Genomic DNA, 15,671 nt, shown 5'->3' with positions numbered 1-15,671 from the left:
AATTAGAGGCAGCTGGTTATCGTTGTCTCTAACTGGGGATCATATGTAAGTTGTTGTTTTTCCCACTAGGTTTTGTGGGAGATTATTTTGAGGTAGTGTATGGTTCACCTCTTCGTCACGGTTGGTTATTTTGTTTAGTAGTTTATTTGTATGTCTTGCATCATTTCACAGTTATAATAAAATGTAGAATGATACACACGCTGCGCCTTGGTCTCCTTCATCATATGACAAACGTGACACTATCAAAGTGCACAATTCAAAATTAATGAGTGGTCACTGGATGGTGATTTGTTTTTATTCAAAAAACGTTTGGTTTCTCATCTGTTAGTGGAACTACTATGACCTCATATCAACACTCCCATATAAGATACCACATTCCATTACTGTAAAAGGATAGTACAACTTTAAGATGTAACAATTTTGGGAAATAGATTACTCTGTTTCATTAAACTGTCAGGAAAACATTGTGTCTGTAAATACATTTTTACTGTTTTCAGAATTCAAGTCTATTCTGGTAACTTTATTCTTGCTACCAGTGGATTTAATGTTCAAGCTCACATTTGTATTAATATCCACATGGCAGTCATAGACACAGATTCACAGGTACAGTATGACATCAATACAACCATTAAAACAAACACGTAATTTAAAAAACAACTGAAAACCATGACATTTTATGTACGTTTAAGACGTTTCACAAGAGGTGCTAAACTTGTAAACATTTGTGTACATACACAATCTTAAAATGAGCTTTTCACTATTCTGTTCAATTAATTATATCATTGAAGTGTATAAAATTCTCTGTGCCTATGCAGTTGGACCCAAAGATGAGTCTCCTCTAATGAGGTGACGTTCCTCTGTGTTCTTATGCATGACGTGGTACTTCTTAGCCACAGGGTACTTGATGCACTACAATAGGATCAAATAGACAACTTTATTTGTAGCCGGGGTAAGCACACAAACACAAAATAAAGGTTCTCACAGAAGTTTCAATATTCATATCAATATTTGGATTCCACCAGAGGAGGCTGGTGGGAGGAGCTATAGGAGGACGGGCTCATTGTAACATAATAATGGAACGGAATAAATGGAACAGAGTCAAACATGTGGTTTCCATTTTTGAAGCGTTTGCGTTCCATTTAAGCCGTTACAATGAGCCCGTCCCTCTTTAGCTCTTCCCACCAACCTTCCACGGTGTGTTTTATACATCGCGTTACCTTCCACAGCAGAAAACCGAGCAGAGCCAGCAGTAGCAGTCCTACCATTACTGAGAGGAAGATGACCCACCATGCGACCTTAGCCCAGATGGCAGCCTTCCTCTCAGGGAACACTGTCAGCCTCACCTGCAAACACACCATCAAACTGAAGGTGCTTTACAGCATTTAGTTGAGACAGCAAACACTCCATCAAGCCATTAAAATGAAGGTACTTTACAGTATTTAGCTGAGACAGCAAACACTCCATCAAGCCATCAAACTGAAGGTACTTTACAGTATTTAGCTGAGTCGATGAACACATGACATTCTTGAAAAGAGCCACAGAAGTACTGGCGAGAGTGTTTGTATGCTGCACAGTTTGAGAGAGTGTGTGTGGTTAAATTGGCAGTGGCAATTACATCAGCCACACTGTATTGATCTGTGATTGTAGATTAGTAGACCAATTTCAACCAAACCAAAAACAACAAATTTAGATTACAGGATTAGTCACTAAGTATGGAAGGCTATTCCATACAGATATTTATGAAAAAATATGCTACAAAACAACCAGTTAAGTAAATAATAATAGTTGAAAACTATTTCAACTCTAAAGAACAATAATGCAGTCCTCTGAAGATGGATCAGGTATCCTTCAGTGGCAGGGAAAAATAGTAAAGGTAAACTTCTTATTCCATTTACATTTCTAAGCTCATTACATTTCTAAGCTGACCTGTGGAATTGTTTTAAGATAGTCATACTATGGATCATTTAGCTATTTGAACACATAGGCCATCATTATATTTCTAAATAAACAATCATAAGCATGTATTGTACCTGGGTTCCAGATTTTTCTGTCTTCCTTAGCTCAATATTCTCTGTAGAGTCTGTCAAGCTGAGAGTGGCATCCAGCACAATGTCCAGGTAGTTTAATGAACTGTAGTCCTATGATGGGATACGCAGAGAATAGAGAAACTTCACTGAAACTGGACGGCACGATGTCTATGCAACAGAATGAGGTGTTATGTACATGAAGAATCTGTAGTAACAAACATAAGGGAAATAGGCACCTCAAGGAAAGTACTGTTCCAAAGGCGAGCTTGTAGAAACACCACTGCAGTACTGTCCAAACCCAGCAGAGGGCACCGTATCTCTACACATTTCAACTCGTCTGAACATGTCTGCAAGAAAGAAAATACAAGTCTCCACTCAGCAATGACATCGCAAAAACAAAAGAAAAATGTAATTATTTAGAATCATAGATGGGGGGGGGGGCTGCTAAGCTGACATGTTTTAAGATGGTCATACTATGGATCATTTTATAACTCATTTTAGGACGCCTTTAGGTATAGAAACGCTTTAAATAACACATTCATAAATGGGAAAAAGGACAGTCAAATAAGAAATCATAAGAAAACAAGGTTTTGAACTGTTTGTCCTAAACCTAGGAAAAATAAAAAAAATCTGGAAATATATATTTTTACACATTCTACAAATTTTTGTGGGTAGGCATTAAGCTACCTTCATACATAGCCACGTAAAGTAGTTTGGGGGTGGGGGTGCTGTGATTCTTTCCTCATTTTTTAAATGTTGCCCGCCCTATATTGGTCCGCTAATTCTATTGGTCTGCTAATACAGTACTAGTAAAGGCCCAGTGTACTACTTTTGTGAAAAAATGTAAACTAAGTGTATTTGAGTAACTTGAGTCTGATAATTATCTGTACAAAACAGTTAATCTGATAATACTTGTGGAAAATAAAAATACTTGCTTGATACATGTTTTCCAGTTCATTGAAATACTTTGCGACTTTGCAACTTTTTTCTATGTGGAAACTGAAATGGTCTATTCAATCCTTTTACTAGACACTCTTAGCTAGAGCAACTTACAGTAGTGAGTGCATACATTTTCATACAGGTCACCCTTGGGATTCAAACCCACAACTCTAGCATTACAAACACTGTGCTCTACCACCTGAACCACATCACTTCGTCACAAACCACTTGATGTCTCAATGTACTCAATTACTCTATTGTAAATAGTTTGTCTTCATGGTGATGGAAAGTCTACAGGCACAAACCTAGCAGATGACCAACCTACAGTACAACACAGTAATGCACAATTACATTAAGTGGTTTGTAAGGATGGTAAATTAGTACTGCACAAAAAGTGGTTGTTTTCCATGTTATTTGATCAATAAAAATATTACATCTGATGTGGATGTATTGGGTCTTTTCCCATAACTTTGCATCTTTTGATGTAAATGTTTGAGGGTAGGTTTTTGTTCTTTCTGGATATCATTAGAATGACAATCGCAGAGAAAGGAACAGTGAAACAACTCTTTCAATTCCATCTGTTTAATCCTGCAAGACACTGTTCTAAGGTATACAACTACATTTTTTACCAAAGTGGAGATGCTACAGATGTCTATATCGCTCCGTTAATAAAAGACCAGTAAAGGCCCAATGCACTACTTTTGTAAAAAAAAAATATATCTATATATATATACAGTATATATATATTTTTTCTTCTGATTTGTCAGGGGGTGCTGCAGCACCCTCAGCACCCCTACTTCCTGTGGCTATGCCTTCATACTTAAATGTGTTTTTTGAACCAGTACCGTTTACCTTCAGACAAGTTCCGTGACACTTGTGTTGGTCGTAGAGCAAAAGGGAGAACTCCATTGTGTTCATGAGAGCCTCAGCGGTCCATAGATTGATCATATTAGTGTATAGCCCAAACTGTTTGGCCGCTACAGACAGAAGTTAGTTGATCGGCTGAACCAACTTCAGACGAGTCTCCAGACACTTGTGGGGGTCGTAGAGCAAAATGTAGAACACCATCAGGTTCGTGAGATTCTCCCCTTTCCATAATAGTTTGTATGTCAAACCGTTTGGATGCTACATACGTTTTTGTGAGAATACCGATTTTCAGGATGTCTCATGGTCTGACAAACACTGCTCTAGCTTTGCCACCTTTCACCGCAGATGTGTAAGTGTGACACTGGCAGATGCGGTGGATTGAGACGTATCCTATGCAAAAAACAGATATCTCTATCTCTTAAATTGTAGGATTTTGATGGGGATTTTCTTTGTTATGCAATTTAGATTGACACGCCAGTGCGTCAATCGACTCTAGTGGGTTAAACACATGATAGTTGCTTCAAATGTATTTTCTCTTACCAGAGTTTTGTATTTTCTTTTCTTTGACAGGAAAGAGAATCCATCCTCAGATGAGAACGCTTCCTGATGTGTAGCTCGTCTTTTTCTTGAAATATCACGGGAGCCCTAGAGTTAAATATCATAATTAGGAAGATGTGCATTAACTACATCTTACAAACAGACAACATAGGCAACTTGTGCCAATTGTGTGAATGATAATGCATATAAATCATTGGTTACTACACCACTCGCAAAAAAGAGCATTTGTGAAAGAGATTCACTCAAGATTCAGTAACCTATCAATATTACCTCAGAATTGATGCTCAGAGGAATTTACCTTTATATGTTGGATTGGACTGATCTCCTTTAGTGGAGAGCAGGGAACATTCTGTATGCCTTCACTGTGGATCTGCACCAGGTACAGCAGCCATTTACCCACTGCGTTCTCCTTGGGCCAGTAGATATTCAGCGACGCATTGGCAAAGGATTTCAGTGGCCTGCCCAAATTCCATATCTGTTAAAGTTGACAAATAGATTGACAAATAGATGTATTTAAGCATATATTACGGGGGAACATTTTATACGCCCAGTGCAGAGCAGCGTGCAAAGGCATATGGAATTTCAATAATCACCAGGGAACAATCGAATTTTGAACCACAAATCATTGAGCGCACCCTGAATTCATACTCCACAAGGGTTCCAATATCGTCCTCTGATTTCATGGCACTCTCTCCCTTTACAGCTCCTCCAAAGCTGACCTGGGAGGGCCTGGCCAGTCTGAGAACAAACACATCTCATAAACCTTAATTCCGTCACCACATTAAGGTTACGTCCCAAATGTCACTCTATTCCCTATGTAATGCACTACTTTTAATAAGGTCCCATAGTGCTCTGGTCAAAAATAGTGCACTAAATATTGAATAGGTTGTAATTTATGACACAAACTATATTTTCATGACAGGAGCTCTTCAAATATGTTAACTAAAAGAGTGGGTTAAGGTAACAGCAGAACAAATACCATGTCCATACACCCACCCAAATACGTGTAGGTGCAGCTCAAAAACTACTTTGGCCTTTGCTTCACTTGCTTGTATCTTCTGCATGCTTGTCCTGCAACCAAAAGACTACTCTGTTAGAATAATCTGTGTGTGACTGGTGTAGAGCATACGAAAGAGACAGACTCAAATGTTACATTTATTACCCAGATCTAATGGGTCCTCTAACAAAAGATATGTGCACTGTTATACTTACGTTTCAAGCTGCAAGGTAACATTTACATCAGTTGTGCTCAGCGAGATGCGGGACGTGGACAATATTACATAAAAAGTAACCTAAGGGACACAAATGTCTCTTACTTACAATGGACAACTATTCAATTGTGGTATCATAGAAAAAATAAATTTCTTAGACATACACAAAATGACTACTCACTTCAGCATCTCTTTTGAATGGGTTTCCCAGTTCACAGTCTGTCAGTGTACCATTGTCATTGGGGTTGCACTTCACTAGTACTTCCTGTAGGGTCAACATATCCAATGAGGGAGCCAGACTTTTAAGTCATATGATAGCAGCTGATAATTTAATGAAACTATAGGCAGTGATGTAAAAATATACACTACATGACCAAAAGTATGTGGACCCCTGCTCGTCGAACATCTTATTCCAATATCATGGGCATTAATATGGAGTTGGTTCAAACTTTGCTGCTATAACAGCCCACTCTTCTGGGAAGGCTTTCCACTAGATGTAGGAACATTGCTGCGGATACTTGCTCCATTCAGCCACAAGAGAATTAGTGAGGTCGGGCACTGAAGTTGGGCGATTAGGCCTGGCTCGCAGTCGGCGTTCCAATTCATCCCAAAGGTGTTCGATGGGGTTGAGGTCAGGGATCTGTGCAGGCCAGTCAAGTTCTTCCACACCAATCTTGACAAACCATTTATCTATGCTTCAAGCATGGGGGCATTGTCATGCTGAAACAGGAAAGGGCCTTCCCCAAACTGTTGCCACAAAGTTAGAAGCCCAGAATCGTCTAGAATGTCACTGTATGCTGTAGCGTTATTTCCCTTCTTTGGAACTAAGGGGTCTAGCCTGAACCATGAAAAACAGCCAAAGACCATTAGTCCTCCACCAAACTCTACAGTTGGCAGGTAGCATTCTCTTGGCATCTGCCAAACCCAGATTCGTCCATCGGACTACCAGATGGTGAAGCGTGATTCATCTCTCCAGAGAACATGTTTCCAGTGCTCCAAATTCATGGTGATCTTAGGCTTTTGCGCAGCTGTTTAGCCATGGAAACCCATTTCATGAAACTCCCGACAAACAGTTATTGTGCTGACGATGCTTCCAGAGGCAGTTTTGAACTTGGTAGTGAGTGTTGCAAGTGACGACAGACGATTTTTATGCGCTGTGCCCTTCAGCACTCGCCAATCCCGTTCTGACAGCTTATGTGGCCTATCACTTCGCGGCCGAGCTGTTGTTGCTCTTAGACGTTTCCACTTCACAATAACAACACTTACGGTTGACAGGGGCAGTTCTAGCAGGGCAGAAATTGGACCTGTAAGCAACGGGTGCGGCTGAAATAGCCAAATCCACTAATTTGAAGGGGTGTCCACAAACTTTTGTATATATAGTGTACCTATTTATTACCCTGGAACAATTACGGTATTGGTGATGTTTAACTTCAGAAATCAAGATGGGGGGTCATATTTTGTCACGGTTATCGTCGGTGAAGGAGGACCAAAATGCAGCAGGACTGTGTTTGTTCATTTTGAACATTTATTAAATCAAAATGAACACAAAAACAACAAACAAGAGAACGACCGATCCACTGACAGTCTGGCAAGGCACAAGGCTAAACACAGAACAATTTCCCACAAACAGACAGACAAACACACCCAACTAATATAGGACTTCCAATCAAAGGCAACAGTATACTGTACAATGATTTTACCAAAAATGTATGGAACGGCGAAGGCCAGTGACTTACTGAAATGTGGTTGACGTATAATGATGAGAATGAAAGAGAGTCAGGGAGTTTGATGACCAGATGACTCTGATGGGCATCATCACCCTCCCTATTGGTCACATTGACCTCCAAAGCTATGTCTTCATCTCCAGCAGAGATTACTGGAATACCTCTTTCACTAGAAAGACATGAGCCTTATCATTACCAAAGCACTACGTTGACAACAGCCATATAGAGCAGAGGAGGCTGGTTGGCGGAGATAGGAGGACATGCTTATTGCAATGACTGGAATGAAAGGTATCAAACACATGGAAACCATTTATTTTTGTGATATCTTTCCATTTATTCTAACCCAGTCTTTACAATGAGTGTGTCCTCCTATATCTCCACCCACCAGCGACCCCTGCATTCAGGGTTCATGTAACCGAATACACAATAAGTTGAAGGTAGTCAAGAGGGACTTCTGGGTAAAATTCTAATCACACATTTCGTTTCTACCTGGGCAGTGGGGTGAATACATCTTGACCCAGTAGTTTTGGTCTGGAACAGAACCTGTACTGTAGCTCCAAGTTACTTTGGCAAATGTTATCACTCCCACAACCTTTATTTATGAAGATAACCTGAAAAAGTAGAATTTAGTTCTTAAGTCTCACAATAACTGTTTCATAACTACTAGGCTTATACCTCCTCTCTCTCACACGTCCTCTCTCACACATCTCCACACACACACACACACACACACACACACACACACACACACACACACACACACACACACACGTTTACCTCTGAGGTGGCTGTACTCTGCTCATAGATGCTGAGTATTGGAGTAAGTGCAGGCAGGGGACTCTTGCTCTCTGTCTTACTGTCATTCAGTAAGGACACAGAGACAGAGATGGGGATGCTGTGTAGTCTGTCCTTGATATCACCCTTGAACAGATGGAGATGCAGAATGTATTGTAAAGGTGATGATCAAATGTATAGTTGCTGCATCAATCTTACCAAACAAAATCAATGTTAATGCCCAATAGTATTTTCATTTGGTATTTTCATGATCGAGGAAATAGTGGCTTTACAAACAAAGTGTGTTGTTGTCTTATGACCCATGGCTGACCCTTGACCCTAGTCTATTTGGAGGAAGACACACTTTGATTTCTTCATGAACCACTGAATTAAGACTACAGTTGTGACGAGATGGAAAAATGCAGAGTCACTACCAATAGTTTGAGTTGGGTCTCAGTGCACTTCTCTTTGCCCTGCCCTGCTAGCTCCAGGACTCCCTGGGACTGACCCAGAAACTGCATCCTGGAGGAACGCCTCTGTTTCCTCGTCTCAGCGTCAGCCTCGAAGGCATAATTGATAGCTATAGGAAGAGAACGCATTGCATAAGTTCCTGAAGCACAGTGTACACAAAGGGTCAAGAGTATGGTGTCCATATTAGGACAGCCTCAATCTCAGCAGTACCAGGGCATGGTCATTTAAGGGGCTGAAGCTAGTGAACTTACTCAGTCTGGGGTTGTAGGATGGCGGCTGTGCTGTGTAGGTAAAGCATGCAAATGCCTTGAAAGTACTATGCAAATGTGGACAAAAATATGTTGGGTTTCATTACGGCAGTGTATTGATATTTGTTTATATGTTGTTTCTTGAAAGTCTTACCAATTGGGTTTGTCACAGCGCTCTGCCATCATGTTGATTGTACTTGGGGTGATTTGTAAGTCCTCTCTGATATTGACTACTGGCCTTGCCCTGTAAGCAAATCCAAGTAAATCAAAATGACCAGTGGACACTACCAAGTTCAAAACTTGATGATGAGTAGTAGAATATACTTGAATCAGGTGTGTTGAAACTAAAGGATATCCTATAAATCCTGTGTGTTCTCTCAGGACTAAGATTGAGGAACACTGATATGATGTAATCAAGGCAAAGTTACCTGTAGACAAATATGGAATCTGAGAGTGATCCAACAGCCAAGTCAGGGTAATGATTGCCATCCATGTCTATTTTGCCAGTCAGAGAAAATCCAAATTGTCTTATATTATACGATTCGGCTGTTATAATCTATAATGACAAGAGATACTGTTTGTGACAAAATGTAGTTTGTGTTAAACATTCTTCAAACTTTATTGAGAGATTGGGGTGGTCATCACTCAGATGCAGGTGTTCCAGTTTAATGTAAAGGCTCCCACCTGTGCTGTCTTTTTGTGGATTCCACCTGAGGAGCCATAGTAAAGGTACACTCGACCTACACCATCATAGGGAGCCCCCACAGCAATATCTGTCAAGTAAAAAATGAAGTTAAGGTCTGAATTTATGAGGGAGATGGGTCGCTAAGATGTTCCCAAAGTCGAGAGAAAAGTTTAAGTTAACTCCTCTGAAAGTAATGAAGAAACCTCAGCCAACCTTCATAACCGTCCTGATTGACGTCTCCAATGTTCTCAACTGCGAGACCGAACATGGAGTCTTTGTTACCATCCAGCCTGACAGGCTCAATCTTCTCCCACTGTCTTCCCCTGTTGTTGATGTAGATGTACACTGCCCCTCCGACCACCCCTTCTTTTAAGAAAAACTCGGGTGCCCCCACAGCAAGGTCGTCCCACCTGCAATTCCCAAAATACCCGACCAACAGAATTACATACAATACATACTACTGCTGGTTCTCCCACATTAACGGTCCAATACAGATGTTTTTATGTCAATATCAAATCATTTCTGGGTAACAATTACAGTGCCTTCAGAAAGTATTCATACCCCTTGACTTATTCCACATTTTGCTGTCTTATTGATTAAATATTTTTCTCACCCATCTACACACAATACTCCATAATTTACATACGTATTCACACCCCTGAGTCAATACTTTGTAGATGCACCTTTGGCAGTAATTACAGCTGTGAGTCTTTCTGGGTAAGTCTCTAAGAGCTTTGCACACCTGGACTGTACAATATTTGAACATACTTTTTAAAATTCTTCAAGCTCTGTCAAGTTGGTTGATGATCACTGCTAGACATCCATTTTCATGTCTTTCCATGGATTTTCAAGACGATTTAAGTCAAAACTGTATATATATATATATATATATATATATATATATATATATAGTGGCAGACCAGGGGGTTTGGTCAAGAATTAGCTCGGTTTCAAGGGTGTTTGTTTAAATAATAAATCAAAAGAAAAGGATAGGTCTCCCCCATGAGACCCTCTCCGGGATACCGTCTTCTGGGCTCTGGGTCTTGCTGTATCCTGTCGACACAAAAACTGAACTCCATCCTTTTAGCTCGGGAACTGTCTCCAACTATACGGAAGTCACCTTTTTTTCCCCCCGTCCCTTCTCTTGTGTGCTTCCCTTCTGGCAGCTTTATGGGACTCGTACAGCTGGTGAGCAATCAGCCCTTGATTACCCACCAACCACAATCAGTCCCAATTTGTCCTGGCCGGAGAGCCCGTCGAGACCTGGCACGTTCAGCAGAGGAAGCCATTGCCTCGTGATGTAGACTCCGTCTGCCACCAGGCCTCGACGAGTCTCCCCCTGATGGCTGACCTGCTGTACGCCACTATATGCGTGTACAGTATGGATTGCTCATCAATATGGATGAGCAATGGCCGAGCTGCATTGGCAAGATGCAATAGATGGTATAAAATACAGTATATACATATGAGATGAGTAATGCAAGATATGTAAACATTATTAAAGTAGCATTATTAAAATGACTAGTGATCCATTTATTAAATTGGCCAAAGATTTCAAGTCTGTATGTAGGCAGTAGCCTCACTGAGTTAGTGATGGCTGTTTAACAGTCTGTTGGCCTTGACATAGTACCTATTTTTCAGTCTCTTTAACAGCAAACTGGGAGAGGAGAGATTGAATATGTCCGTAAACACACCAGCCAGCTGGTCTGCGCATGCTTTGAGGATGCGGCTAGGGATGCCGTCTGGGCTGACAGCCTTGCGAGGGTTAACACGTTTAAATGTCTTACTCAGGTCGGCCACGGAGAAGGAGAGCCCACAGTCTTTGGTAGCGGGTCGTGTCGGTGGCACTTTATTATCCTCAAAGTGGGCAAAGAAGGTGTTTAGTTTGTCCGGAAGAATTTTAAATTCAGGCCTTTGTACACAACACAATGGCAAGGTTGTGAATACTTTCTGAAGGCACTGTAAGTATCTTACTGTGATTGTTTTCAATTAAAATGGGTAAAAGAAACAAAAATAGCTTCTTAGCAAAGAGCAATTTCTCAAGCAACAATTTTGCTCAGTCTGTCTGGGAGTGGTCTGAGTGGGGAGGGAAATCTGAAAACTAGCTTTTATTGGCAGGATGGTCTATCAACCAATTTACCCCCTGGTGATGTCAGGTGAGGCCAAAACTCCATCCCAAGAAAACAGCCTGAAATTCCAGGTTGTCTTTTCAAACAGCTCTTACACTAAAAGGACATTATCATAATTTTCACAATATTATTCCAACCTCACAGTGTGGAAAATATTGTATATAAAACACAGAAGAATCTCATTTTTGACTGAACTGGGCCTTTAACAAGACCTACTGTATACAAAGCGTGCATCACAATAATATCGCTTCTCTTCTGAAATGTGCACTTGGTCACTTGCTCCCACAAATCTTAAAGACATGCTCCGGAACTTTGGCGACTAAACCTCCTACATTGGGCTGGATGTGTCCATGTGTAGTTCATACATGCATAATGTATGAGCAGAGTTACTGTCACCTCAATTCACCACAAACTCCCTAGTTTGAAAGAAACTGTTTTTCTGGAAGCTGTGCTGCACCATTTTCCCAACATTTTCCCCCACATGGGCCAGCCCCCTAGCAATTCTAGTCATTGAGCTTCAGCCCCTCACCATTTGAGTGACAGCTAGCAAGATGCACAAACAGCAGAGCGAGAGAGAGAGAGCAATGATGTGGTGCACATCATTGCTGATATGTGACTTAGTAGGCAATTTTCAGGGGACCACTGATGGACCACTACTTTCAGAACTATGAACCCGGAGAATGTACCGGAGAATCTCTTTAAAGCATTGAATTGGTGGAGGCACGGCTAGTGAGACTTTCCACCATATTTCGTATACCAGTAATTTCCTTTCAAATCATTGAAAGGAAGTGAACAATGCACATTTCGGGAGGAAGGGGAGATAATTGTGACAAAGCAACTGGCTGAAATCTGTACCCATCAGCGTTGAGGTCCACCACGGCTATGTCGTAGCCAAAGGAGGAGGCCAGGCCTGGGCCTTTAAGAATGTTTTCCACAGATAGACTTCTTTCAGCCAATGGGTCTTTCTTCAGAAATGCCACCTCCCCACTGAAACCGCCTCGTGGTGCCCCAGACACTATAGTCAGCTGGCCCTTCTTGGTGAGGGCCATTCCAGAGTCGATTGAGAACCCTGGAAAAAAGACAGCAATTACTCAATGTTAGCAACTGCAGTGCTACCACGATGAACAGGGGGCCCTGTTTTGCTCAGTTGTTAGAGCATGGTGCTTGCAACACCAGGGTTGTCGGTTTGATTCCCACGGGGAACAAGTATGAAAATGGATGCACTCATCCGAGTCAATTAAGTCGCTCTGGATAAGAGCGTCTGCTAAATTACTAAAATGTAAATTATGTACAAGGGTCCAAGTCTATGGGAAAGGGAGATGTAATTCCCAAAATGTGTAAATAAATAGTATGAATAAATACGAAACATGCCATTCTTTACATTTTTAAGAGAGTAAAGCATCATTACTGCATTACTTACACCAACAGTATAAAAAACTGAACAAGAGTATTGATGAAATTTACCACAAAACCAAGCACTTCTGTGTTTTCCTTTCAGTGTGATTGAATGGATTGAATAGAGGATGAAGAAAGCTCTATCCAGCTAAACTGACCTAGATAACTGTTGTTAAGGAGAGGGATGAGGTCACGGTCAAGTCTGTCCACATCCCCAGTTTCACGGGGCTCTTCATTTGACACTTCAAGGTTGTCTAGGGACTCCATTCTCACAATTCCTGTGACAGGCAGATGGACAAGAGAATTATGTGAATAATTGACCCTTGGGAATAAATGAAGTTGTTTTGAATTAATTTTAATTAAATGCTGTGGACACCAGGGTCCTTAAACAGGCATAAATCCAAGGTAAAAATGAAAAGAAAGAATCTATAATTGAGATTGTCAAAATGTTTCAACCTGTCGGGGCTTTTCAAGACAAAACTAGGTCTGATCTGTTGCATTGACATCGACAGCTCATTCCAATATCAGTGCAGTGTGTACTGACTGCAAGTGTGTTTGAATGTCCCAAACATACAGTATATGAATACCATGTCTCATACATATCAGATACATATCATACTTCAGTGCATCAGATTTTTCCATTAACAAGATGAAACCCATTCTAAAAGTATCTCCCAATTCAAAACATGTACCTTTCCACTGGTACGCTCCGGGGCCTCCAAACAGCAGAGATGTGTTGTCCTTGGCGAAGGTGGCAGAATGACCTTGTTGACAGTATCCGAACCAATCAGGATTCTTAGGCTTATCCTTGATGTGTTTTCTGTCATCACAGATCACCCTCCTCCAGATTCTATGGGCATCACTCTTGTGGAGATCCTCCCCCAGGATATAGCACTGACCGAATACGAGGTTAGGGGTGTCAGGATTGGTGCTCCACTCCTGGTATCGATGTGCGCAGGTCTGTGGTGGGGAGAATGATAGAAATTCTTTCAGACGTAAGGAATTCTAAGTCATAAACAAAGGGGTTTGATTTAAAATGAAAATGTGCTCTTTTGCTAACTTCACTGAAACCCTGAAATGTTGTCCTATCCGAGTCAATTAAATTCCTTGAATTAAAAACAAAACAAAAACCATATAAGTTTATTACAAAACAAAACAAAAAACAATATAAGTTTATTATTGTCAACAAATGGCAATTCAAAGATTAAAGTACACAGTATATACCATACCATAACGCTTTGACCAGGGCCTTGGCTTGTCACTCGTACACCCATCCATTGGTCTTTGACATCATTGCTTTTAAGAAACTCTGGGGAACATTCGTTTTCGAACACAAAAGTTAGCGTTCACGCACATTAATGTTAAACACACATTAACAAAATCACACATATTTTCTTAACAGCAATCAAACACACAAAAACCTATTACACGTGAGTGGAAACAAACAAACCATCGTTGTCAAGCTTGACACGCTCACAGCTCTTAGATTCAGTGGTGAGCTCACACTGGTAGATTCCTCCCGTAACTTCAGCTTTGATAAATGACTTGGCACGTGGTGCTCCAACCAGCAATCTAGGAAAAATAAATCACAGTGTTGTACATTGATGTAAAATTCACATGCAGCTCTACAATAAATATTCAAACTAAAAACAACTTTGTCACTGCTGGTCTGAGTTGTATCAATCAATCAATCAATATTATTTTATAAAACCCTTTTTACATCAGCAGTTGTCATGAAGTGCTTTACAGTTTTCCGGCCTAGACCCCAAAGAGCAAGCAAAGCAGACGTGAAAACAGAGAGTCCAGGAAAAACTCCCTAGAATGAACTGAGTATGAAACCTAGAAAGGAACCATGCTCAGAGAGGTGGCCCATTCTCTTCTGGCTGTACCGGCTAGAGATTAAGAGTAGACATTAAGCCCAGATTGTTTCTCAGTTCATATCGTGTACTTATATCAGACAGATGGGTAATCAGACAGGATAGAGGACACACAAATAAGTTCATATATGACCAGCAAGGTCAGATAATAGTATGTATGGGACACTGTTAATCATTTCTTACAAGAGGTCAACTCACAGTTTCTTATTGACAGGATTCAGTTGTTGGTGCAGTGCCAGGGAGAATCCAAACAGGCTTCCCGGATCACCATTTTTCCTCAGAACATGCTTTGTGTCCGTGTCCAGATTGAAAGCTGAGATGTGAAATGGTAGGCAGGCCAAAAGAAACCACCGGTCCAGTAGGAGGCCCCACCATTGAATTGTCATGTTGGTGTTGTTGGTACAACTCTCTGGTCTAGCTAACCCAATAGCTTCTTCTGTGGTGTCCTCGTGTTGTGAAGCCGAATGGGAGGGCAACACTACAGAAATGGGATGTGACTCGGCACTGGCTGCAGTATACAGTGTTTTCTGCAGGAGTTGACAGACAGGGTGTGGTGCAAGGGGAATTTATCTAAAAAAAACTCAAGCATTTCACATGTTTATGGTTTGATTGCTTTTGTTAATATTTACCTTGTTCCATTCTAAGGACATGAAGAACTTCACACCCTTGGATCAAAAGTCTGGTGGGTGTGTTCACAGCGGCAAACCAGTGATACTGTACTGTACAGTGTTGATCACTTGATAATACTAAATGGAAAGGTGTGCAA

At 40.9% G+C, this 15,671-nt stretch overlaps 1 protein-coding gene across 3 annotated transcripts; it reads right to left on the bottom strand.

Moving 5' to 3' along the window:
* Positions 1-277: 277 nt before the first annotated feature.
* LOC106604495 (integrin alpha-6) lies at positions 278-15,420 on the bottom strand. 3 transcript variants are annotated; one of them, XM_014199159.2, is made up of 25 exons: positions 15,104-15,419; positions 14,479-14,600; positions 14,258-14,337; positions 13,721-13,988; positions 13,187-13,306; positions 12,489-12,702; positions 9,718-9,914; positions 9,504-9,592; positions 9,248-9,375; positions 8,974-9,063; positions 8,823-8,887; positions 8,535-8,680; positions 8,104-8,247; positions 7,816-7,937; positions 7,339-7,495; positions 5,784-5,867; positions 5,604-5,683; positions 5,388-5,462; positions 5,027-5,129; positions 4,690-4,866; positions 4,374-4,478; positions 2,264-2,374; positions 2,031-2,138; positions 1,218-1,343; positions 278-909 (listed from the first exon to the last, which is right to left on the bottom strand). In XM_014199159.2, exons 1-25 carry the CDS (start codon positions 15,289-15,291, stop codon positions 808-810), a joined length of 3,201 nt encoding a protein of 1,066 aa, XP_014054634.1. In that variant the 5' UTR covers positions 15,292-15,419; the 3' UTR covers positions 278-807. The 3 variants fall into 3 exon arrangements, with proteins under 3 accessions (XP_014054634.1, XP_045573929.1, XP_045573930.1); XM_045717973.1 differs by having other exon boundaries at positions 750-1,034; positions 1,198-1,343; positions 15,104-15,420; XM_045717974.1 differs by lacking the exon at positions 15,104-15,419 and adding an exon at positions 14,749-15,030 and having other exon boundaries at positions 750-1,034; positions 1,198-1,343.
* Positions 15,421-15,671: the final 251 nt, after the last annotated feature.

The sequence above is a fragment of the Salmo salar genome, chromosome ssa05 (assembly GCF_905237065.1).
Source record: "Salmo salar chromosome ssa05, Ssal_v3.1, whole genome shotgun sequence".
NCBI classification, from domain to species: domain Eukaryota; kingdom Metazoa; phylum Chordata; class Actinopteri; order Salmoniformes; family Salmonidae; genus Salmo; species Salmo salar.
This window is presented reverse-complemented; position numbering and strand designations above follow the sequence as displayed.